Source organism: Syngnathus acus, chromosome 6, assembly GCF_901709675.1.
Source record: "Syngnathus acus chromosome 6, fSynAcu1.2, whole genome shotgun sequence".
NCBI lineage: Eukaryota > Metazoa > Chordata > Actinopteri > Syngnathiformes > Syngnathidae > Syngnathus > Syngnathus acus.
In genome coordinates, this window is record NC_051092.1 from 5,902,720 (window position 1) to 5,930,279 (window position 27,560).

The 27,560-nt window shown below is 39.9% G+C and overlaps 1 protein-coding gene across 2 annotated transcripts in view; it reads left to right on the forward strand.

The window, feature by feature from the left end:
- Positions 1-27,560, forward strand: part of zfpm1 (zinc finger protein, FOG family member 1) — a 75,630-nt gene that overhangs the window by 39,868 nt on the left and 8,202 nt on the right. For both annotated transcript variants that reach the window (XM_037254649.1, XM_037254650.1), the window contains exons 3-4: positions 2,405-2,542; positions 17,988-18,121. In XM_037254649.1, coding sequence (XP_037110544.1) covers positions 2,405-2,542; positions 17,988-18,121 — 272 coding nt within the window. The remainder of the gene's footprint in view (positions 1-2,404; positions 2,543-17,987; positions 18,122-27,560) is intronic.

Genomic DNA, 27,560 nt, shown 5'->3' on the forward strand with positions numbered 1-27,560 from the left:
AAAACGGTGTGTGCACTAGATAGTTGACTCATTTTTTTTTTCCATAATATGTTAGTGATTCGCCAGACGCAAATGTATCTTTTTTTTTTGCATATATGATTTACATTCTACCTACAAGCAGTAAACAGTGAATCATCTAAATACTCTTTAAGCTTTGCTCCTCTAAGAAAAAAAACCACACAATTTTCTTCCAAACTTGTTTTTATTGTTGTTTTTAATATTTTAACTGTTTTCCCTAAAGTGATGGACTGGACAAGGCCAGAAGTGTTATTTAAAAAAACAGAAGCCAACTTTATTGAAATAATAGCTAGTATAAAACTCTCAAATGCTAAATTATCTTTTTAGGACATGCTTATGAAACGCTTTTCCTCGATGTGATTTTGCTCTTTGTTTCATTGATCGTTTTTATTAGATTGTAAGTTTGTGGATAAATAATACCAGTCCACACTTTGATGCAACTGCTGCAAAGATTTCACCACATATCGATTGCAAGGTCACATCTAGTTTTTGTCACCCTGTGTCCAGCCATGACAGCATATGCAAGAAGGAAGAACTACACAGAGGGGCAGAATGAAAGCCAAAAAAAGAATGATAGAAATGAGTTAGGAGGTGAGATTGTTGGATGACTTTGCCCTGCCAGTTTGACAGGGGAAGTTGAGCTTATCAGATTGATAGAGACTGTCTTGAGACTGGGGGAGGGAGGATTTTGGCAGAGAAGTGTCTGTCGACTCCTCCCGATACCTGCCTCCCTGTCTGAGATGATATGGGAGATAATATTGATAATATTAAATGCAATAACTGTGTCTCCAGCTCCCCTCCCACGCTTCATCCCCCGCGGGATAAAATCAATGTGCCATTCAATGTGATTTATAGCTGAAAATAATGGCACTATTTAGACGGGTGGGGGTATTTGTGTGTGTGTGTGTGTGTGTGTGTGTGTGTGCTTGTGTTTGCATTGTCCTTTGTTGTTGTACAGTATGTTGCTACATAAAGTGGTAGCCATCGGGTGATTTGATGTGTGTGTATGGGTGTGAGAGTGGGAATGTTGCTTTATTTGATCAGATCTTTCAATGGTTACATTATTAATGTTGGGTGTGCCTCTTGGTCATCTGACCTTTTATGGTGGCTATTGATTGGACGCTATTGCTCTTTATCAAAGTGGCAGTGTTAGGGTAAACACGGCCTTTGTGCAGTCTAAGCTAAATTGTTGGAGGCTAAAAAAATATGCAGAGGTTAAAGTGGCTAAATCTTTAGTTACAGGTACTCATCCTCATGTGTTATTTATTTTTTGGTCAATTGATAGTGCCAAGAACAAGTGGATAGTAACAAAACAAGTCTTCGAGCCTCACGTTAAGAATTCAGCCCCAGTATTTATTCATTCTGTACGTTGGGACAAAAAAAGCGATGGTTTAGCATGCTGTTGCATACAATAAAGACTATTAAGGCCATAAAGATGGCAGGTGGTGTCGATTTAGAAAGGAAACACCTTGAAAAAAAAGTATGACAAACATAAAGACTTCTTCATTTGATACAACCCTTGTCCTGAATATGATGCAAGACTTCTTGAACAAGAAAAGAGTGATCTTTACTCAGATAGTCTGAGGCGATGTGATGTAACGATATATCGATCTAATCTTGACTAATCACGAGTTGTGCTAATAGGGAGGGGACACGACCGTTTGATAAACAGACTGATAGCAGCTCCACAGGCAAAGGTCACATGCATGGATAAACACTTGGCATTACCACACACGTGAAGCCCATGCACACACACACACACACTGGTCAAATCATGTGCCAAACCACACAAGGATCTCTTTGATCACTATAATCAGCTTGATCAATGGCATCTATATCAGCGTTGATTGGAAATACACTGGTAGCCTCAATTTTTGCTAAATGTGACAGAGCAAGGGTAAGCTAGCGGTAAAGCGGAAAGAAAAAAAAACCTGGAACATCCCCCGTTCCTCGACACTCTCACATTTCGCAGAGGGATCGAGAGAGAAGAGTGGTGGCTAACGATAAAAACAAATCATGAGATACTGGCAGAAGACAAGTGGAAATATTGTAGCCTCAAAATGAGGGAGGTGAAAGCAGGAAGAGTGAACGCATCATCTCTGATTCTCCAGAGTTGTAGACGCAATGAAAGGGCCCGTTTCTGTGTGGCGAGGTGTTGTGTTACACAGCTCAGGTAGTCATTTCACAGCAGCCTTTGATCAACAGACAGGAACAGCCACTGCCCAGACACATTCACACACATCACACGGGCAAATATCCAGAGTTTGCAAACACACCAGATTAGGTCGATGACTGTCCAGATTTGAAAGCCAGTTATTATGAATGGTTTATTTAGTCTGAAGCTCATAGGAATTCTCACTAACGACTTGGTGCGTCTTGTATCTAGATCCGAGGACACGGGACATTCATGGAGACCCGGATGAGGCAGACGAAGATGGGGACGAGCAACGTCTGCCACGCAGTGGTGGGAAAGAGGAAGATGAAGGGCAGGAAGAGGATGGGGTGTTGCAGTGGAGCGGTCCAGGTGAGTAGAGCCCCACACGTTCTCGTTGCGTTGAGTTCAGTATCACTCTTAATGTCCTTGACAGTGACCTTGGCACATTGCTCCTAAAATGTGCAACTTTGAAGATCTCTTGGACAAGAAGTTTGAAGGCAATGAAATGATCACATTCAATTGATGGTGTAAATTGTTGTGCCATCCCACGGTGGCGCCACTGTGCTTTCCTGAATCCTGCCCTCTGTCCCATCATTAGTTCTCTGCTTATAAAACCATAAAAAGGATCATGTGATTGCCTTCCTGCTTCATCTCCAAGTTCAAAAGATGTTTGAATGAACATGTGAAAATATGCTTGTCGTAAAAAAAGCATTTCTGCTTCGTCCCTTTTGTGGATACTTTTAATATATCAACTGTCAGAAAGGAAATCAATGTAAACAAAAAATACACGTGATTGCTATGGTCACTAATCTATCTGACAAAATGGTTTCTGACTTGTTGCGTCTCACCTTAAAATGATCCATCTGAAGCAGCCATGACCGTTCACAATTCACACACGTCTTGTGTATTTGCTTTGGATCATGGAGGCACGCAGGGAATGTAAACTTTAATCAGCATTTGACAGAAAAATAAGGAGAAAATAGGTTTTGCATAATAGCCTAAATCGTCGTCATCAGAAATCAATTAAAAAATATATAAGAAAAAAACATTCTCTTCTATCGTGTCACCGTCTTCCCATGTCCTTTCGGTCGTCCTACCTTGTCCCTTGTATCGATGTGAATACAACAGGGATGCAAATGTATTCAACTCATAAACAACAACAGAAAACAGACACACAGAGCTAGAAGGAGATAACACGAAAAATACCTTTCTTATCGAGGTTTGTTTATTTTGTTGTTTCTTTTGTCTTCAATGAGTTAAACAGTGCACAAAGATTAGCACACCATTTCTCACTAGTTCCTTTTCAAGCTGTGTTTGCATGTTTGAGCATGTGTGTGTGTGTGTGCGTGTGTGTGCGTGCGTGCGTGCGCGTATGTTTTAATTCCTCCAGTGGGGAGGAGAGGATGTGTTCATTATCGTCCTGTCCCAGCCTTGTCCTTTTAACAGTAATTGGAGCGATATTAATTGCTGCGTGGTGGCTGGTTGATGGTAGCACCATGATGCTGTACTGATATGGTCATTCGTGTTTTTTTTTTTACCCCCCAACACACACACACACACACTCCTCCACGCAAACTAACTGGCGGCTGAGCGAGGTGGTGGAGTGGGGGAGAGAAAGGGAGATAGCCCCTCTATCAGCTCCGGAGCAGGCGCTGTCTTTATCAGGAGCACGATTGGCAAAAAGGAAACTTTGACCAGTCTGAATTTTTCTCTTATCGTCAAGCCTCCCCTTCCTCCATCGCTCCATTCATCCATCCATCCATCCACCTTCTCCTCCTCTGGTCTCTCCATCACTGGCTGGCCAACAACTCCGCCAACCCGTCTTTCCTTCGCTGCTTCTTTTCTTCTCTTCCTCTCATCTGGCCCGTCATTGTGGATAAGTGCCACCAGCCAATTGTACTCTTGTCCATACAAAATGCTCATCATGTATCAGACACTTCCCATAAGCGCATGAGAGAGAAAGTGTGTATTGGCTAGAATGGAAGTAAACAGGGTTTTATCTCCCCTGGGAGTGTTGGCATTCCGCTCGTTTCTCACTCTTGTTGATTGTAGACACTGGCTTTAGGGACGAGAAGTTCCTAGTGTTTAATCTTATGGTGGTTTGCCGTTTACTCTGTGTCGAGTCGCTCGGGAGTGTCAACATTAACAACCTTTAATGCGCTGTCACAATGTTTATAGCCCGTTAACTTATTAATAACTACTAATGTGAACATTATAGAGTTGAATCCACTCTCCTCTAGACACCGGTTGACCTCTGATATGATCATGGAGGGTATTTTTTCCCCAAATGGAAATTGAGTCGTTGCCATTTTATGTCGTATTTTAAACCACAAGTGCATGAACACAACTGTGTTGACTGCAAAGTAACAAAAGTGGTGAGGGGAGAGGATTCGCTTTTCGACAATCTTCGCTGTCATGCAAATGTCGAGAAAACTGTGAACATCTTCGTGTTAAATGAATGATTCTTTACTCAATAATTCTGTGGTGAACCTGCAGAAGGAGTTAATTGTATTTGCGTGTCAGCTAAGACGCCACATATAAAGACTAAAATGGACGTCCGACTGAATTATACTGAATTCCATTATATCAAAATACGAACCGTGCAATTTCAGAAGCGTTCCGCTTTGGAAGTTCCACTTGAAGGTTCCACTTAAAGGCACTGGACAACAAATGTCCTTTTATTGCAGTCACTATTTCTAAGGAATGGCATTTTCTAATAAAGTATACCTACCGCCGTGTTCCAATGCACTGAAATGCAATCATATACAGATTGGCGAGTTTTTGTTTATCTCACGCAAGAACAGCAGTCAATTACGGCATAATGCAGCCAGCTGGAGCTCTCTTAAAACAGTTGTTTTTCCTCGTTCACTGCCACACAGACTCCCATTCCTTATTTGGCATCCACCTAAGGTTTGTGTGTTTTCCCCACTTCCTTCGTGCATCAATTCAGTTTATTTTAACGTTCTTGAATAGCAATCTTGTATTTGCCCTTTCTACTGTAACCATATGATGTCTCTTAATTTATCCAACTGCCGTTGCCAGTGCTCAGGGACATTTTTAATTTCTTTATAATTAATGATCTCCTTTTGTTACATACAAATATTATTTGATCACTGGAAAGCCTTTTTCATTCAATATATTCGACACTGTTGTTTGTGGTACTCTAAACTGCTTATATTAATTTTAGACTGTCGTCAACAATTTTCTTTTCATGATTACTTGCTGCAGAGTGAGAAACAAGACAATGACTTAGTGGCCTCTGCCGATATAATAAAATACATAAATTAAAGTAGTGATAATTCAGAATGGATTAGTGAGTCCAGCAATTTTCACTTCTCGGATGTGTACTCTATTGTGAAACAATCAAGATGACATCTGCCCGCTGCGGCACTGTGTGTGTATCTGCGTGTGTGTGTTCTCGTGCCATTTTGATCGCGCACTGGCAGCGAGGTGCCTTAAGAAAGGTCTAGGTGGGAGCCGCTTCCTATCAGGAATGATATGATTTGCTAAAGCTGCCATTTTTAATCTACAGTTTGTCCATATTGCATGATATGCAAAATAAATGATGAAGTGAAGGGGGAAAAAAACTATCTTTCGAATGACCTTGCAGGCTTGACGGTTCGATATTTTCTCCCTCGCAGCTTTAACTTCTTGATATGCAAATGGTGTCACAGTAATCCCTTGTCGTTTGCTAGCTGGCTGCCTGGCAGTCTCCCCACTTGCTTGCCTTCTAACGCCATTGTCAGTGGCCAAAGACAAGTGCTTTATGTCCTTACTATACAATTGCAAGCTGATGAACAACACAGTGATGAATGATCAAATTCACAAGCTCTCATAAAAACGATAACCTTGATGTCTGTGGTACAAACCTGTGAGGTCAAACTGCTATTCCCAGTTTCCGCTTGTCATTATAGATTTGAATATGAGAAGCCATCGTCATTGATGGGGCAAATCTACACCGCTGACGAAACGTACATTTGCACAATTTCACAAAATAAAATATTCAACTTTTACCATTATGATAGACCTTAGATTTGTTTGAAATTTGTTATTTATGAAATCATGACTATAACAATATCTGCCATTCTATTATACTTGTAGTATGATAATACCTGTCATTTTATTAACACATTTTAGTTTTCCAATTTCATGATGTGTCGCAAGGATAGCAAAGAATAGCCTCACGGGGCCCTTTAAAGATAAACAGCCTTTGAAAGTGTCAACTATGCAAGCAAGTCAGCCAAGTAAGACATATCGTCCAGCTTGGCACTTATCCATCTCAGCACAGGGTTTTAAATTACCAGGATTCCGCTAGCTACTTTAATAAGCACGAGTAATATTTACTAGGTCCTGTGGAAATTGCATTATCATACTGTATATAGTTCCGTGCTGTATATGGGCACATGAGGATACATTCCATTTGTCACAGTCAATGATACTTTACATCCTCTTTTGCCTTACAAAAATGAGGCCCTCAGCTGCAGAGCTAAAGCCAAGTACAGCTTTCATGACCATTTGTTGCCAAGACAACTATAGGCAACGCTTGGGGTCGATTACTTGTTGAGCCTTGCAAACGCAAAATGCACCCGAGCCCCGATAAACGGTGCGAGCTTTATTTCCTTTCGGCAGCACTTCATCACCCAAGCCGTCGAATTCATTGAAAATGCAGTGAATGTGCTCACAGACACATTTCAGGCAATAGATTTTTTTTTTTTTTATGTTTTCGCACTCGATGACACCCATTTATTGATATACAGTACATTTTCCGTGGTACTTTCCCTTTAAAGGGACAGGTGAGGTGAAGGTGAGGGAGCGTGGCCCTTATAGAAACGGTGAGGAATAAAGAATATTGAGTTAGAGCGCAGAGATAATGAGGGGTTTAAATGGGTGAGGGATTAAAGATCAATGAGAGGCACAGATGAGGGGTGAGAGATTTAAGAGGGCCAATTCAGATAGCGAAATTAGAGGTGAACGATGGGAAGTGGCTCGGGTTCAGAGTTGGAAGGCTGAGGGAGATATCATTTGTCTCGATGCTGCTGTTAAATGAAGTACCTTAAGTAGATCACATTTCAGCTTGGCTGTCAATTTAATATTCTCTTTTATCATAGCCATCCTCGAAATTTTTGTAGAGAGTTGGAACGAACAGAAAAAGGAACATTTTAAGATTGATTTTAAGATTTTTTTTTTAAAATAGATATACTTTTTCTTGGTTCATCTTCCTTTTGTTTTCAAGTATTTTTGTGGAAGGACCAAAACTCAAGTATACTGGAAAAGAGTGCAGTTCCAGAATAACCGTGAGCTGCATGAGAGTTGAGCTGACCCACATCCATCCATCTCTTGCAAACGTGGAGGTTACTGGGCTCCGACTGTCTCCTTGCACCATATCTCCAACCAGCAGACTCACTTGCATCTCAGGTGAAGGGTACCACTCTGCTCGCTGTCAATTTGAGATGTCAGTCGAAATGGCACAGGATGCTGATTGGCTGTCACACCACCAGAGGGCTTGTCTTGTCAGTATGGGTCATACTTGAAGGAGATGGGGAAGTTTGGCTTGGCAAAATTGTCAGTAAGTTTCCCCTTCAAGATTGAAAACCCACAATGGCTACTTCTGTGATTTGCAATTTCAAATGTCAATGTTTGGTAAAAGAAAGGTTGGCAGGAAAATATTTAGTCAAGGTTACCAACTTACCATCATTATCATCAGTATCAGTTTTGTCCATGACTATGTTGTTTAATAATTCTGTTGAACTAGAAAAAAAGGCAATGCAATATTATCATTAGTATATTTTCTTTCATCAGTTTGAAAACATTTCAGTGACCATTGCAGGCTTTCTTTCTTTTTTTAATGAGTGGCTGCCAACATTTTAGCCTACCCGTCATGTATGCAGGCTTTTGTTGCTCAGTGTCATAAGTACTAAAACATTGTTGTTCTATGGTCATAATTGGCCATCATAATTCTGCGATTCAAATGAATAGATTATTTGATCAAATCCTTTCTTTATTTTTTTGGACATGTTCTGGACATCTGGATTGATATCAGTGTCGTACTGCCCTGTGAGAACGTATGCACGAGAGGTCTTAGTGGATTTATCACACTTACTTATCGCCGATGTTCTTGTTTTCAAACTAGTTGAGACTAAAGAAAGCACAGGTGCTCGTTGCAGCCAAGCAGTAATCTACAATCGGCACATCCAGATGGTATTTTGGCCTTGAACAAATGTTCATAATACATAGTGGTAAATGCCTCGTGGAGTGTTTGAGGAAATCTTCCATGTTCCCGTGATCTTAACATCATTTTGTGACCAGAAACCCCAATTCTGATCCATTTGAATTGAGGTTAATCATTTTCTTGATACTTAATTGCAAATAAAGTTCATACCCTTCTTAGCCACACAACCCTCAATTATTGCCATAAGATCTAGTCATCTTAAAATTGATATAAAAGATTCCATTCTTTAAAACACCTCTCCAGTCGAGGCACAGGTGAACTGTTGCCTAACTCAGCTTACTATGGGTGAGAAGCGAGGTATTAACTGGACTGGTCGACATCGAATCACACGGCCATGTAGAAAATTCTATCTTTGACTTTTCATTCAGTTTACACCATAGACATGCATAAGAGAAAATCGAGTCTTTCTGGTCAAAGTTCATTTCTGGCCATTTCAGCTGTTAAACCATGTTCTGTATTCCTCTTGGCTGCAGCCCATGCCTTTCCTGATATGACTGACAAATGGTGCTCTCTTCTCTCCAACATCTCTCTCCAGCTTGTCTGTGAGGTGTCACTCACCTCATCCTTTCCCAAGACACAATTTGCTCATCATCTTTGATGTTTCTGTGGCATCCAGAGAGCGGGGGGACCTCCGAACTTTATATCATCACAACACTCAGCTGCGGCCCTTTAAATTAACAAGTGAAGCTCCTCTAGCATAAGATTATTTATATATTTCATTTTATATAAAAAATAATTTACTATTATGGGTGATAGGCATTTATTTTATTTTTTATACAAATTTCAAATCGATTAATATAATTGAGTGATTCAAACAATGTGAATAAATCAATGAATATCAAACCACTTGAGTACAAATGAAGAACAATTGCAGCGAAGATCTCCGCCTGGCTAACAAAGACACGCGCGAGGCGTTGAAGAGCGATGAGATTGTGCCGCAGTGGCATAACTACTTGGCCCCATACTTGCCTTTGCTCTGTCAGTTAATCAAATACAAATCGGCATTTAAAATTCCACATGGAATGACATACCCAACCAGAGGTGCGAACGATTCAACGATAAGGCAACATGATGTGATTTTGAAATGATATATTCTATACGTTCTTGTTTTCAAATGTATTACTTTTGTAGGCAAAAACATTCATTCACGGTTGCTGCGCTATATGAATCGATCTCACTGAAGATCGGCGCGTCAATGCCTTCAAAGAATAATTGCAATAATCATCCAAACTCTAAAATCTTCTCCTCTTCAAAATCAAAACTTCTGAGCCACCATTAAAGCACTAGAGGCTTTTGTCCACAGTATCTTTGCACTCTTTCTAGATATGAACACGGTCTGTCTTTAAGGGTCCCTCTCATGTTGTCTTCGTTTGTTCTTTCTTCCCTTTCTGGTTGCTTCTATTTAATTGTTGAACCTCTAAATGACCCTGAGCATGTCGAGCGAGTCTGTCACTCTTTAAGTTTTCTATGCTTCCTTTCCTGACCGCTGCCGATACTGGTTTGATTGAAACATCCTTTTTCATTGAATGCCAGAAGGAGTTTTTAAAGCAGACATGAATTAATTATCAGAGTCACATAGCATACAATTAATTTTGTGGCTTTGCCTCAATCTTTTTCCCCCCTCGTTCTGTCTGTGCTTGGAGAATGTCAAGTAACATTTTCTAATTAATTTATGTGATTATCAGGGATAGTTTCTAGAAGGTCGTCACTTTCAATTTGTGACAGGCTACAGCTGAACAAAAAGGGATGGCTGATGAAAATGGAGGCCAGGGTGTGATTTAGCGACTGGCTGAAATCCTAAAACACATGCTTGGAGGGACTTACATTGTCTTGATCGCTCCGATTCAAAGTTTCACAGCTGATTTACTCTTCACCCAAGTCACAAGAGTGACGCTACTTGAAAGAACCTATTAGCATTTCTGACTCAGTAACAATGACTGACTCATTATTAACGGGTTTGAAGAGAAAAGGTTCAAAGACGACATCACGGACTCAAAGCTAGCAACTCGGAAAAGTGGGCTGTAAAGATGGACATTCATGCTGCAAATTACGAGCATCTGTTATCAGCAAGCTGGCAGCTACCTTCGGGCGAGAGGTACACTCTACCAGAAACCCTTTCACACCTATGGCCAATTTAGATTCTTCAATTAATCTAAGAAGCAGGATTTGGGGACGTGGGGCAGATACACATAGATTATTTTCTTAAAATAATATCACATACGTAAATACAACATTTAGTCTGTTCACGAGTCTGTCTTTTTTAGTTTTGTTAGGGTTAAGTGTGTGTGCGTGTGCTATGTAATTGCCCATACTACAGCGCTTACTGTTGATCAAGACAGATATTGCCGTCTTAACTAATTGGCTCGGCCGTGCAGTTAATTTATAAACTGAAAGGCAATATTGTAAACTAATGTGCACATCACCAGCATGTGAAAAACCACAATAGTAAAGTTATTTTTGGCATCCATACGTCATGTCATTAAATGATGATACTTTATATTATAATGATTGGATGGATGGATTATAATTAGGGGCATAAAAAGAAAAAATGCTTTGAACTGGCAAACTTTTTTTTTTAAGATGTGAGTGCATTGAATCAAACCGTATCTAATCGTTCCACTTTGGACTATATCGACGTCGATATTAAATTGTATTTTATTGGAGAGCGATATCTTGGAAGGAAATGGAACTTTTACAGTACTAATAAATTAATTCCAGCATATGAAAAATTACAACACAAAAATTAATTTCGTCAAACCCTCTTCAGCTGAGCCAAAAAGAATGTCAAAAGCAATCCCACTGAGTTGAACCAAATCAAATGGCTCCACTTTGAAATCAAACAGTCTTTAAATCATTTCACAACCCACATATCGAAAACCGTATCGAATCGCCTTTTGTGGATTTGTGGAGTACTAATTGTAATCAATCTTTCAGTACCAGACTATTGTACGGATTGACAATCCAATTACATTTCCTTAATTTTGACCTAAATTAAGCGTGACTTTTTCCCTTCTACACTGAAATAGCCTACTGTGGAGTGCTTCATTTTGAGTTTCTGTGATATAGTGTATGTTAAAGTCTGTATCCAATGGCACACAAGTAACAAGCTTACCTATTGGTAACAACATACTAAAATGTGCCAGCGCATCTTTCATCAACAGATTTCAAATGTGATATTGTGGTTGATAATGGGATTTTCTTCCCACGCCATCTCATGGCCCACACAACAAGGTCAAAGAATAGTTGGTGTTGCTGCTGTCAAACAACATCTCACCAGCAGTTGATATGAACACAAATATTTTTTTTTTCTGCTTAATGTCAGTGGCAGCAAGGTAACTTGGTCCGTCTTCACTTCCTTCCTCTTCTGAATAAAAATGCTTTTAGTTTTTGTTGCCTCTTTCATTTTATCTTTCTTTGCATATTTGTGAATTTGCATGTTTGCTTCTTGCTCTTTTCTGGTAGTGTATGTATTTTGTAGATAAAAGTTCAGCAGTGCAGTTAAGAGAAATTAGTTGGGTAAACAGTGGTAAATGTCAATGATAAAGTTCTGTTGAAGCTCATCTGATTAGCGAGGCTACGCAGGTGTCTTATCTTGACTGTGCAACAGAGGGTAAAATGGAAATGATTGCGTGGTCCTGAGCAGTAGATGCCTATCCCAGAAATGCGTATCTGCCACTGAGCTCATCCTGCTGGACTCTCGGCTGCAACGTGGAAGATCATGATGAGAGAATAACGAGGAGAAAACGAAAAGCAATTAGACCTTTCTTGTTTTTTCCGATGATGCTCTTTTATAGAACAAAATTGCCATGAGAGTTAGAACTAATACAAACATCATGTATTGGAATACTTTTGTAAGCTTTAAAAGCCTCTTTTAGCAGTGTTAAGTGGTGTCATGGGGATTCAATATAGTACCATTTTGACATAAATGGAAAAAAGTGAATTTAGGGCATGGATCAATCTGCGTTAAATTGAACAGATTATGTATTGGCTCACACGCGTTGTGACATACATTGGCATGACAGTCAACACATTTTTAATGTTTTTAGTCAAGCTAATTTACTGTTAAACATTGAAACCACAATTGATGGATTTTCTTTGCTCCTGCAAAATGTTTTTTTTCTGTCATCATTTTCAAAACGATTTCTGAAATGGCTGATTTATGTGCTCTTGTTCACTTTTTTGCAACACGATTTTGTTTAATGTGGCAAAACGTTCCTTAGTGAGGGACCAAGCAAGCATGACTCAGAAACGTCTTTGATCACAAATAGAATTGGACTATAACCCATACCCAATCAACTTCCCACCCCCTCCCTTTGGAACCAGACCTGGAGGTCGGGCTCAATGGTGAGTGCCTGGTGGCTGAGCCCTGTACACATGAGGCCTGTCCTGGCACAGTCCAGAAAGGCAATGTAAATGCCACTTTCCAAGGGCTCACCAAATGTGGTTGGATGCAATTTGAGCTGGGTGGTGGCCAAAATTTGGAACCTTGGCTCTAGGCGTGCGGAATGTCATCCTTCTGGTAAGGAAGGAGCCTGAGTTGGCATGCTAAATTGAGATTCCGGCCAGATATACTTGGGCTCACCTTTTTATACATATTGTTAACTATATTTATCTAACTTGAGCTCCTCAGAATTGCAAGCGGACTGTTGAGTTCAGGACAAACTGACAGTAGCAGGCATAATGAAAATGTTAATGCTATTTCTTTGTCTAAATTTACCTCATTACTATATTAATTTCTTAGTGTGAGTGTAAGAAAACGAGAGAGAAGGACGGGTCGGGATTTTCTGTGAAAATCCACATAGTTTAACCCAAAACTATTAGTGAGGGGTCGGAGCAGCACCTTGATAAAGATTTCCTGTTGTACCGTGTCAAAAAATCAATAGCTCTGCCGTGATCTTCTCATTTGATATCAACAATAGTCCTTTCTAATCAATTAGCTGGAATAGAGGAAAAAATCAGTGTGGGGTTGCTCCTTTGTGAGACTCATTACTTTGTAAGCTGTCATTTAGTAAAGATGTGTATTGTGAGATAGACTTGCAAAGCCTTCAGTGTCTTTTTGGTCATCTGCATTTGACAGAGTGGTTGGTCAAAGCATATTGGCTAATATTCAATTAAAAAGATGAGAGTTAATGTTAGTATAAAAACAGAATTTGTCCCAATTTACTCTCACACTAACATGTTTCAGAAAGAAACGAAATGTTCATTTACAGGCCTCTTAAGATGGAAATGGTTTTAGCCTTTGGGTAAGACTGCAGTTTCTATTTCTACACAGAGTCATGGACAGTTTCCACACATAGTAGTAGATAAGTAGTGATTGCATTCCATTTGCAAGTTGCTTTTTTTTTTCCTTGGAAACACCAATAATAAGTTATAAAAACTTACGTTCTTATAATTTTTTCAAAAGATGATGATATTTATAATCAGTTTAACGATTCAAAGTCAAAGTCTGCTTTATTGTCAATTTCTTCACATGCCAAGACACACAAAGAGATCGAAATTACGTTCCCACTATCCCACGGTGACGACATAGTACACAATATACATACAAGTAAACAACACAAAAAATAAAAACAAGAAGGCACAAACAATGAATAAATAAGAGTGATGAATAAATAATAAATAAACAAATAACATAATAAATAAGAGGAGCAAAAATGGAGCAAGTGTGCATACATCAGACAGTCAGAATATAGCGCAAAAGAGTCAGATAGATTGTATATATGTATAAGATAATATCCTTACATCATTTTTTATTATTATTTGATAAATTCACACTGGAAATTCCTATTTGGAGTAAAATATTTAAGTCACAGTAAGAGAAGTTACTGACATGATTGTAAACAATTCCAATGTATGATTTGGAACTAGCCGTTCATGAATCTTTCAAACATACAGTGAATCTGTAAGTCATCATCATCATCATCCCCTGACAAAGATGGAATGGTTAACGTTATAACAACAAAAATAATGCAAAGGTGCTGCTCAGGAAGTCCACTCAAGATCCCATCTTCCAGGATTTCCTTCACACAATGGTAATGTCCCCAGCTCTTTCCAACCCCCAAATCATAGTTAATCGCGTCATTTGTTTAAATTAATAGCAGACTGATTGTTTTATTGTGTTGGCTCAGCGCAGACCTGGGTGCTACAGTGGCTGCTGGAGCATCCATATTGATAACGCCGTGTGTGTGCGTGTGCGTGTGTGTGCGAGATGTTTTTTTTTACATTGTAGCAGAGCTGTTTTATATTGATAACAAGCCCATGCTGTCTTGTGTGTCTGTTCTTTTTTTGAATGGGTCATCAAGCAATGACAGAGAAATAGTGTGTCAGCTGCGCACAGTTTGTGTACCGTTTATGGGGATAGTATCATACAGTGCAGTGAGGGTAGCATGCAGTCATATTGATAAGGACTGTCAGGTGATTGCTCAGGTCTATGGTGAGCAAGGGGGGTAATTAAAAGGGATTAAGATTTTTGCAGGCCTCATGGTATCCCTGCAAACACAGTAAACCTGTTGGGATTAGCAAAACGTAGTCATTAGTGGAGGTGTTCAAACCATCCGAAAAGAGTCTTTTATTAAGCGGACCTCCTTGACAGGGACATAATCTACATTTGATTATGCTGCTTTAATTAACCTACTTGGTTCCATCATTTGCATTTATTTATTCACTATGTACATTGATTTGTGGTTTAATCAGCTGAACAATGATAACAGTGATTGTTAATATGAAATACAGAAAAGTTTTTTTTTAATTATTCTGCAGGATTGTAGCCTTTTGGGGGCTTTGTTGGCATTGGCTTAGATCGAATCTCCTGGTCATATGTGCCTTCAAATCTTCACATTTCTATTTTTGTCCTTAGAATTGTCTGCATTAAATTTATAATCTTGATTTTTTTTTTTTTTAAAGTAACAGAGGTGGGGACTTCAATTCATATATTTATTAAAATGTGCAAAAATAGAAGAACACATTTCGTGAAGAAGTGATTTCAAGTTATTGTTTCTTTTCATCTTCTGATTGGTTGGTAATGTCTGACCTTTAAACTAGGGACATGGTTGGTTGAACAGAGCGCCTCTTTGTGGAGCACAGATTTCCAAGAAAACCAAATTCAGTATTTCAACTTATATTGATACCAAGAGTCTCATATCATCTGGAGAAAATGTATCAATATTGTGTATCATAAAAACACAATACAGCACAATACAGCTCTTACTGGATATTTGATTTTCTCGATCCTTGTTAAACTATGAGTAAATATTATTTGAACTCACTGACCGTTTTTCTTAACAAATTCTACCTTTAAACATCAAATAGAACCAGTTGACTTCAAGTTTGTTCATTTTAAAACAATTTTCCCATTAGAAATAATATTAAGGTCATTATTTTGTTCTAGACAATTATTAAAGCTTTTTAAATTGTGCCGGTACTAATTGTTAACATTTCAGTACAAAGGGATGTTAGCCAACTTTGATGACACTTGATGATTTTTTTAGATATTGCTGGAATTAACAAGTTGTCTGTGTATCTATAGGAATCATTTAAACACTTCTTAAGCTGTGTGGTTGCTTCGTCAGTCTGCGGCGTCAACACATTTGGTTGTGAAATTCATCTTTTCATTTGACTAGCTTGTTTGGTCATGTTCATATTAGTCAGTCCATTATGCTTTCAGCTAAGTTATATTTTGAACCAAATAAATGGTAAAATATGAAATAAAATGTTGAGGTCACTCTTGATACCGCACAAAATTTGGCCTTTGACGTATGTATTCCAAGAAGTATTTGGTTGTACTTCAAAATGTGTCACTTTTGGGGGCCTTCACCTTCAAGGTTTCACTTGGTAGTATTCCTCAACTTTTTAGCACTGAATCCCTGTATCAATGGAAAACAAATGTATATTGTAATATTTACATATTCCCAAACAACTATTGGCTAGTTTGATGAACCTGTGGATATATGCATGGAAGCACAGGAAGATCTGTTTCCACACACGATGAAAGTAAGGTGTGTATTCAGCCGTAACAACTGACAAGCTCTTGTTTATAAATTGATATCTGTGTTGGCTCACTGAGCTCAAATTCTAGCCCAATTTCACAATAAGGGTCAATGGAGCTGGTCAGCTTGATAAGACTCCTGTGTGGTGAGGATCAGCCAATAACACAAAAACAGGCTGGGCATTGATGGACTGCTGTGATAAGGAGGGTCACAGTGGCCAAATAGACCGTCCACTGGAATATAAGCGCCTGGACGGACATTGGACTTAAGACAGTGATGTGAGCAGGTTAGGCTGACTATAGGAGTCATTTTGGGTAGGCTCTTGACATGGAACGGATATCTGATGTTTATGATACTCAACTTTAGGCCAGGTTTTTTTTTTTTTGGTCGTCTTTAGAGCATACTAAAAAATACACCGCCAGCACAAATCTAAGTACAAAAGGTTGATGTTGTCATATGCAGCAGAGTGACAGAATAAAAAGTAGAACTGCTTATTGTACTGACCATGACTGGTACATTGGGTGAGAGGGCACATGAAGGAGACAGCTTTACATTTTCAGGCGCTTGATTTTCATAATCCATACAGTTGTCAGTATGCAGTTTTTATTGTCAATTAAAGAGAAAGTGTTATCTTTCAGAGTATTTAACCACTGCTGCACATAATTAGCTGAGCTTTTCATACATTATAACATAATTTTCCTTCTCAAACCATGCTTATGGACCTCCTCATAAATCTGCCCCCTCCCATCCCTGCACCAACCCCCCCCCCCTCCTCCCCCCACCAACTGTGGGAAAGACATTTTATCAGCGTCTGTCCGTTGTTCTCTGGTGGGGATAGATACAGAGAAGATAGATGAGTGTTTTGACATGGAGAGTGTTAGACAAACACTCTTATCAGGCCCAACACTTTAGACCGACCCCCTGAAACAGTCTCCTGAACCATGGATGAAAAAAGGCAGAATAAGAAGAGGAAGGTGAGGCTGAATTTGGATGTTTTTTCATCAGAGAAATATGAAATGACCATAATGAGAGAGATTTTCCACTGAAGGGACCCTCCGACTCCGCTGGTCACAAATCTTCAGATCTGCTGGAACTTCTCGAAAGTACAGACCACTCCCACAGCCCACTATCTGTCTGGGATGCACTGTGCTCCGACCGCAGCTGTCACTGCCATCCTTCTAGTTATCACATAGAGGAAATACACAAAAAGAAGCTGCTGAACTGAGCCAGAAGTCAAGCTGCTCAGCTCACGTCAAACGCCCCCTGCTGATGAGCCACAGACTGTTTGGTCAGTGTGCTGCTGGTGTTACAGCTCCAAGGGTTCAAGTCAAGTTCAAGTCGAATGCCTTATTTGTTTTTCAAAACCCCTCACGTGCTAATGTGACAGGGATGTGTTCAGTAATCCAGCAACTCACAGATATTATGTCCAAAGTATTCATTTCACAATAAATGCGATCATTAAAACTCCCACAAGAACCTCCACATAACAATAAGAATTTTCTACATGGAAGTAAACCACAATGGTATTAATGCTTATTTAAATGCGTATACTTATAATGTCACTGATGCTAATGTAATGCTGATGTTCTTCCCATGACAGATGAGCTGGAGCTCAGTAAAGAAGGCAGTGGAAGAAAGGTCGTCGCTCGCAGGGAGCTCCATACAGACACAGTTTGGGGACCCTACCCTGGAAGCCTCCAGTCAGACTGCAGTGCAGATGATGGTGCATCGGAGGTAACGACTCGAACCATGAAGGTCCAAATATATTATGTTATTAATGTGAAATTCAAATATGATACAGTACAAACAGAAAGGCTGCAGTGAATTTGTTTATTCTAATTGTTTAACTCTTAAAGGGGAAGGTAAGTCGAAAATGTTCGTCACATGACCAAACCCAGAAAACGTGTGAGCTGTTGTTACCAGATTACTCGGGTGGTCAGATCGGCTCAGGGGCCTGTTATCTGTTTTCCGTATGCACGTCATTCACATTGAAATACAGAGAGTAATGATAGAATAATACTGCAACATTACAAACTTGTAATACGAAGTACTAATATTATAAGTAATATTGTGCCTCAATAAATTAAGAGTCAGGATGTGTTCCTGTTTTCTTTTCAATCAAATTACACTGTTATATTAATAGTGGGAACATATTGGCAATATAGATTTAATTTTTTTCCATGTCTGTAAAGCAATTTGATTCTGTAGATAATTTTATTCGTGTTGAACTGTCTGGGTTTGTTTATTTCTTTATTTCTTTATTTCTTTATTTACTCACTCACTCACTCACTCACTCACTCACTCACTCACTCACTCACTCACTCACTCACTTATTGGACCAATCAGTTCCAATATTTATGTTTGAAATCAAAGACATTGATCTCCACCACTGACTCAAAACATTTAACATACAATTCACACGACACTAAAGAACCTCATTACAAATTTCACGAACTCCTTTTAAAATAGCAAAAACATCAATAAATCAATCACCAAAATAAAATGCACATTGTTTTTAAAAGTAATAGTTTTCTTTGCAAAATGTTTGTTTTCTCTGACAAACTACAATTCCATATGTGCAAAACAGACCAACGTCAGTCACTGTACTGTCTTCTACGCAATCATATAGCGTGATGTCATCAACAGGCGCAGGCCCCTGAGCCGATCTGACCACCTGAGTAGATCTGGTACATACACTGTGATTGCTTGTTATCTGAGCCCAAAGGCACTGTGATTTCATTTACCGCTGCTTTTAGGCGATGTCACTGTCAGAGCGCAACAGAGCGCAGGTTGGCAAAATAACAGCTGGTAGGTTTGGTCATTTCAAAATCTGGGGAGTCCTCGTGCTAACAATTTTGGTTGTATTGGATGTGTGCTCTGCTCCGATAATCAAGTGTCACATGAAATCTCTGATAATTGAGGAATAGAAGTTCCTGAATACACACTGAGGTCACCCAAACATTACCACAAAGAGACCAGAGGCAGAGCATTGAAAATGAGGTCAGCAAGAAAAGACTTGCTTTGGAAAATACTACTTGGCATCTGGGGAACCCGCTTTTATACAAAAATCGACTTTTACCGCTGCGTCTTTGTTCCTCTGTCCGAGCGCTTCTTTGTTTGGCTTCATTCCGTCACATGAAAGGCCGCGGAGTCAAACGGCTCGAGTAGTCAGCTTTCTTTTTTTGATTGTAGTACCATGCCTTTTGGTCCCAATTATCAGGAGAAATCCCAAATTAACACACCTCAGGCAGAAGGATAATCTTATTGGGACGGTTTTATAAGACATAAAACAGCTGGGCGTTTGATGTCTTTGGTCGGGAAGGGGCAACTTCAGGACGACAACAATAACCCGATTGTCTCTCTGTGTATGCCTGACCAAACGCATGACATTGAATTTGCCAATGGAGATTATTTAATATCCAGTTGCTTTCCGCTTTGGTTTGGGTTCTGGAGCCTTGCTTGATATTTTCCTTTAAATCGTAGGTTGGATTTAGGTGTTTTTTTTTAGACTGCCTAGGGATATTTATCAGGCTACTTTGCAGAACATTTAACCAGTTTGTGAAACAATAATGACATTTTTGTAGTAGTAGTAGTGAAAGCATTTCGGCAACTTGTATGCATCGTATGGCTGGGTGATTTTTTTATTTTTTTATTTTGCAATATAGCCATATGCTTTTCCTCTCAGCCTGTTCTTCACACTCTACATCAGATCATTCTGTCATTGGGACAGAATTTGTATGTTGTGGTTTTCGGAAACACACACTCGGTTGAGACTTCCTCCAAGGTGAAGTACAGGAGAAGTGGTTTGAATTTGAGAGGTGGATGGTCACGGGTCAGATGTGCGTGCGTGCATGCGTGTGTGTGTGTGTGGGACCGGATGGAGCCCTATCTGTTATTTTGCATCATGTGCAAGTCCATCTAATCATACGAAGCTCATGCCGGATGAGGCTTCCTGGTACGGAGTGAAAACTGTTAAACATGCTCACAGAGTATCATGTTAAATACCAACTGGTCAGTCAGCCAGTGCCTAGTTCACTTTTTGACTGAGGCTTTCTCTAGTTAAAGCCGGTCATTTACCTCTCCTCCCTTCCTGCCCCAGACATCCGCCTGTCTTTTATCTCCGTTTGGCGCCATCCTCCTGGACAGCAAACCCCAATGATTGATTTCTATTTGATAGTCTCTCATTTCTAAGATTTTATTTATCAGGAAGCATACAGATAGTGTGTGTGTGTGTGTGCGCGTGCATTTGATCACCCATCACCTTTTGTTCGTCTCCCTTCCCACTGTCCTATTTGTCCTGTAGTCTGTCCTTGAAGGCTTGTATTTGTATGATAAGTATTTAAAACTCAGCCTTTAATACTCATGCTTTTCCCTCTACCTCATTTTATGCTTCCCTTCTATCCTCACCTCCTCCCATCCGTCCTAGTGGACTGAAGGAGTGAGGAGTCGGCCCTTCAGTATCTGTTGGCGATAGCCGTCGCAATCTCACATTCCTCCTGTTTCTCCGCTTCTTTCTGTATCCTCCCCCTCATCTGACTATCACTCCATCCCTACCTGGGTCAGCAGAGGTCAGGGCTATGCTAAAAAAGAGAGATGTGCACATGTTAAGCAACCTGGGAATTTTTTTTATTCAGTTGTTCTCAAGTTGTTTGTAATGTATTCCAAAACACTGGTCTACTACTGAGTCATCCACATTTTTCCCCACTTTCAACTTGATAATCTTTTTTCATCAGAAAACACATTTATTAAGTATTTAAACTATAATAAAAGTGTAAAATAAATCAATAAATGACTTTTAATAGTACTGTGTGAAAGAAAACACTTCGATTTAACTAATGACAGAGGAGCAGTGTTGCCATGGTTATCTGGAAAAAAAAGTAACTTGTTTACTGAGTTCATGCTTTGAAACCAAATTAGTTTACTGATTATTTTAAACGTAACCAAGTTAGATTACAAGTTACTTGTATGTCGACATTCATAGCAAGAACATTGACAAATATAAAACTGTTTTCAGTGTGTGCATGCGTTTTGTAAGCATCCAGTCTTGACTTTATTTTTCACTGATGCTACGTTTTTATGTACCTGCGTTGTCCAGCTTCCTGTTTGGGAATTGCTTCCTCTCAATCTAGTTTTAAACATTATTGAGTCACAGATCAGTCTAATCATCTTTCTTTCAAATCGATTTATTATATTCTACCTATCTTCCCTATTCCTCAGCCAAAACTCCAGACCTTGCCCCCCCCCATTTCTAGGAATGATTGGCACACCCCAGCCCATGATGCCCCTTCTGGCACTTCTCTTCCCCTCTCAACTTATCCGTCAACAAATTTGTTTCGTATTTGGCCCAGCAAGATAACCTATCAGTTCAGTAGGAGGTCTACTTAGCAACACTACCCGGACGGGAAGAAATTTTGTGTGAGCAGCAGTATGTTTAAGTTCAAGTGAAGATGCTCCACGCAGATACATATGACGTATTTTTTTAATCTTAATCAATATATGGATTTGCTGCTGTTTGTGAGTGTTGGTGTGAGCAGCCGCTATATGTGCTCGTTATCATGCGGGTAGCAGTGAGCTAAGAAACAGATCTCCTTCATTAGATTAGCAATGTGTTAACTGGCCTGTGTCATATGGAAATCCCCCCATTTGCATCTCTTGAGAAAAAGGCGTAAAACCATTTATCTATTTAAACATATTCGAGCTGATATGGCCGGTGGAGTTGCGAACAGGGCTATGATAATGTTTACTGATGGACTGATCACATGGCTGCTGATTCCTCCCGTTTCTGGTTGAGCGAACAACCAGGTCCTCCTTGGCAAGACTCCCATGGCAACCCCACGGTGAGCCACTCATCTGATTGGATCATATGTAACAAATCTGATTTTAAATGGTGTCTTTTTTTTGATTGGATCCAGCTTTAATTAACTGATAGTAGAGATGCGTGTCATTGGACCAAAGTTTCAGCTTTGTTTTGAATCGAGATGGCTAAAAGTGATGATGCGGCAATGCAATAATCTGCGCAGAAATTCATCCGTTCATTCTTGAGTTGACAAGCAAAGTCTCGAAACGCCCGTGTACAACATCATTCCTATTGTTCTCTCTCCGTCATCACTTCCCAAAGGCTCACGCATCGCACCAATCCTGTCTTTCTTGGAAAGGCAGCCTCAAGGCACGATCCTAGAAGGAGCAGAGTAGTGGAGTTCAAAACGTTATCACGCGCAAACGTCTTTTCATCATGTTTTAGAAACAAGCGTTCGCACTAATCCCCCAATAATCTCTCCAGGAGAACTTGGGCGATAAGGCGCGCCACCCACGGCTTTTCAAACACTTTTGGGGTAGTCTCTTCCCACTCTCTCTATCTCTGCTTCTCTCTACCTCCACTACTTTCCTCATCCCTCCACTTCTTCATCATCACTTCCTGTGCTGGAAGGACACGTGAAGGTGATCACCTCCTTATCCTCCCAAGAGCGGTCTTCTTTCTTTCTCTTTTTTTTTTTTTCTTCATCTGAGCCAATTTGTTTATGTACTGATTTCCATCTTTGCCTTTATCTGGACTCATCAGCAGTTTTTCCTCTCTAGCCGTCTGTCTCCTCCGCCCATCAAATTAGAATGTTAATTAAAATTATGCTCCTTCATAAGATGACAAATCGATGTTTATGGTGAGACACCTTCTGTGATGCCCCCCAGAAGAGATGCAGCAGTTAGATTCTTTGAAGGAACAGAACAGCGAGAAACGGGCATCCAAAGTAGTAATCGCATATTATTTTCCAAGTTTTGCCCTTGCTACTTTCGCTAAGTTGTTTTAATATTTTTAGCTAATGAAAACCAAATTGGTCTGTTCACCTTTTGGCTAGTGGCTCAAAGAAACTCAGAGAGCATGAAAACATTGCAGTCAAGGATCCATCCAGTGCTCTTCCCAAGGAGAAACAATCATTGCCTTCTGATTTTAAATTGAAACGCTCAGGACCAAGTTACAAAAGTAATCTTGGGCCGGGACAACCTGTAAAACCACAGCTTGACTTTGGCTGTCTGTTTGAAGAGAGGAAAACTGAGATGGCGATGATTGGAAAGAGGAGAAAGAAAACATCTGGAGAAAATAAAACCACTCCTACCGACTGAAGTTAGCCAGACACACCAAGGAGAACCTAAAGAGAAAAAAAAAAAGGCTGTTAATTGGAACAAACTATGCAAGCAGACGTATCACGTGAAAGAAGGAATGTTGAGATGTCTGAGGATATAAAAGAGGAAGATTCCGGTATCTGCATCCCGCTGTCATCTGCATCGGCTCCTGCCCGGTGGAGGAGGAAAGCAAATGCAAGCGTTAAGCCTGCCTCCTCCATTTTCTATCTCGCTCTCATCTTTGGCTGTTCAGGAGCTCGCTCTCCAAGAGGGCCTCATTTTCCAATCTCTTGTCAAACTATCACAAGTTTATATTTGCATGTCATTTCCTTGCAGCCAATCCAACTTGACTCAGAATTTTTCCAAGCTATGCGTTCAAATTCAAATCTTGTCCATGAAAGGAAATTCTTCTTCCATTTCGACTGCAAAAGAGAATCGAAGCAAAAGAACTTAAGTGTGTATTTTGCGTGTGTTTTGTGCCAGAGTGTGTATTTGGATGGGAGAAGTGGGAGTAGGTTTCAGATTTTTATCTGCCTTCCTTTTCTTCTTTGTGTTTTTGGAGGATTCACACAGTGACCTCTTTGTTTGGGACAGTGAGTACAACCCTGTAACCCCCTGGATAGGGAAGGAGACTATTTCCTGTAGCAAGAGGTGGAAGAGAGAAAAAAAGCGCTCTGATGGAGATGAAGGGGACGAACGGGAGTTTGAGAGAGGAAGAGAATGGGAGAAGGCTTCATAGGAGAGACAGTGAAAGGGGAGATGGGAGGAAGTAGAAAAATCAGAGGATGGAGTGATTGGTTTTGTGAAGGAGTGAGTGAATGAATGAACAATGGTTGGGATAGGAATAGGATTCCCGGCGAAAGAAACACCAAAATGCTTCAAAATGGGAAATAAATTCAGGAAAATGCTTCCAACCTCAAGTTTGAATATTAATTAGTCAACACTGTACCTTCACCTTTGAGAAATATTTTTTTTTTAATGATGTTGAAATATGGTTGACTCTGGGAAATGTATCACATTGCAAACAAATACGCAAACTGCAAGTGGGAATTGAAAAAAGAACTGCGACAACGACAGAAGTAAAAAGAACCTTTGCCAAGTGCATAGACGTGCCTACAAAGCAAGAGTCTTGACGCTTGTCCAAATTGTTTTGTCTTTGGTCCAGAGCATGTAGCATCGGAAATGCCTCTGGGTACAGGGAATTAGAAGTCATTCTAGATACAAAGCTTCATTTTGACGATTGGAATTTTTCGGTGGAGATTTCATGTTGTGCTTGTCATAACAGCTGTCAAACATATCCAAGCCGTCTCTAGTCACATGTAATCACTAACTGAACCATACTCATCAACACAAAACATTCATGTAAATGTTGGTCCATCACTCCTTTCTGGGTTTTATGGAAAGCAAGTTGCATATACCCTTATCTGCCACTTTTTTTTTTTTGGAACCGACGCATTCCAATTTTGGATTCAGACAACTGCATCAGTAACACTTGTTAAAAGATGATGATAAAATCTTTTCATATTGAGACTTCCAGAGGAGCTGGAGAGTAACACTGCAATCCCAAATAGCAGGCGCTAAATTACTGTACCTACATGTTCGCTTTAGCGGGTTTGGCAACAGCTATGAAAATGATCTCGACTACTCTGTTGTCAACATGAAATATCTACTTGAGAACCACAAGCACAAACCAAAATTTAAAATCATGGAACTGGAAGTCTTAGAAGAAAAGGCCAAACCATTGCAGAAAAGAAATCAACACCGCTTGTCCTGTATGGTCCGATAATTATCAGGAAGCCGACAACCGCATCAAAGTCACATATTTCAAATGCATCTCGTTTGTACAATAATCGAGGCGAGTACACGTGGAACATGCCAATATGAAACGAAGAAGTCTCTTTGGTTTTGTTCAAGGAAAGTTCTCGTCCCCGCTTTCGTCATCTTCCAGTTTCGTACGGATTGAGCGAGAAAAGGATAGAGAGCAAGGAGGCATTCTGATAGTGAACAAGAGAATGGAGGAAGAAAATGAAGAAATGAAATCAGCCTGGCATCATTTGCATTCAAGTTTTATCAGCAAAGGAGGAGGGTGTTTTGGGGCCTGATAAGGAGAGAGTGTCGTAGGCTGTGCTAGAGGTGGAGGGGGTTGGTGGAGACGTGCGAGCTTGAGTGTGCTTACAAATGTGATGCAGGAATTGACTTTAGTAAGTGAAGGTGGCTCCGAGTTCAGTTCAGTGTGTGTTTGTGCCGCAATACATGTTTGAATGTTGGAAGAGCCAAGACGTGCTGTTGGACGTTGTGGAGATGTATGCGTGTGTGCTGGGGCTGTGGGAGCGGGGGGTTAATATCAGACCAAATAATTAGATTCGCTATCGTCTCAGCAGCAGCAGTGCGAGGATCAGGCAGATTAAAGCCAGGCTCAAGGCTAGTTAATATTCATGAGGGGACCAGGGTCCGGGCTTAGACTGTGGCTCAAAGACTCTCCTCCGGCTGATGGGGCTTAAGGCAACGCTCTCCACCAAGCTGTAGCGGAAAGGCCTGACTGATAGATGGAGAACTGCGTTGACAGTTAAAATGGCAGCCGAGGAAATGTCTTGACGTTGAATAAATCTTCATCTCTGCGGATTTATAGATCACTGTCTAATTGACTAATAACTGAAATGCTGGCTATATGATATTAATCAAATATTTTTGCCGTTTATATCCTCCAGTATCAAGTCTTGGTTCAACTCTCTTGTGTTTCAGTTCTCATGATATATTATTATAAGCCGTTATTAGCCCGTCAATGGGGAAATTCAGCACGTACTGTTTAGGAGGAACCGCCGATCTCGTATCGACTGCTGTTGAGGTTCATGTTGGATGTTGTCACATCTGACATATTCAAAAATGTGCTGTTATTGTTACATTCTCTTGAGAGACCGCAAGACCCCAAGATGAAGACATTGTGACGGCTCAGCGGTGCATAACTCGAGCACACTTCTTAAAGGCAAAACACAGCAAAAAAGATTTTTTTTAAATTCCAGTTTTTGTTGATGAGAAACAGATTGACATGTCATATATATATGTATATGCAAGTTTCAAATGTTCTATTTGACAATTTCCAGGATGGACCAGCAATTCTTAAAGTTGATTCTATAAGACCACAATGCTTCTCAAGTATGAGATACGATCATCGAAAAATGCACACTCAGTACATTTCGAGGTACAATAACTCAGCATGTCATTTTGGTGGTTTCTGCTTCTGTCCCTATTACTTAGAAGAAGAAAAAAGAGCATGTTGGGTGGGGGCATCAATTTTGGGGATCCTTGTAAATCCTTGATCCTTTCTTGTCTATTATTTACCCTTATGGCATACACGTTAGACTCTCGTTGGTGCCAGCTTATGATTTCAGTACTTGGTACAGATTCAGTACTTTTGACTTTTTTTTTTACTTTTATTCAGTGTTTGGATTAACTGTATCTCATGTAATTTGGTATACTCATCCTAATAATTCAATTGTACAACTGCGGGAGTTGCGTGATCAACATGCTCATTTGTTTGCTTTGCAGAGTAATCCACAGACGATTCAAAAGTTTGTAACCATTTTGTAACGTTGTCACCACTTGGGGATTTTAATTTCTAGATTTAAGTTCATTATACGCCCATTTTGATGATTTTTTTTCATTTTTTATTTTATGAGCGTACGGATGTGTGGTGTTTGTGTTTTCCACTGGTGTGCTACTGAGCTCTCCCAATTGCCCTATCATGGTAAATTCCAAACTCATGGCCATGATGAATTAGTCTGAAACAAATTAGAAGTACTTACGACTCAGACGGCTCCAGCATTGGGTTACAAATTAAAACAAAAGCAGTCGTATCGTCCCATCAGCTTCAATTCCCCGTGAAATACAATACGCTCGGCCTCGATCTCTACTGGAGAACAGAATGAGAAGCTTATTTCTCTCTTCCCACTCTTCTTTCCATCCCAAACAATCCCACGCATAATTTCCATCTTTGTCACGTGTTTTGGTTCTCCATCATGTTTTTTTTCCCTCTTTTTTTATTTGCACCAAATTTGTA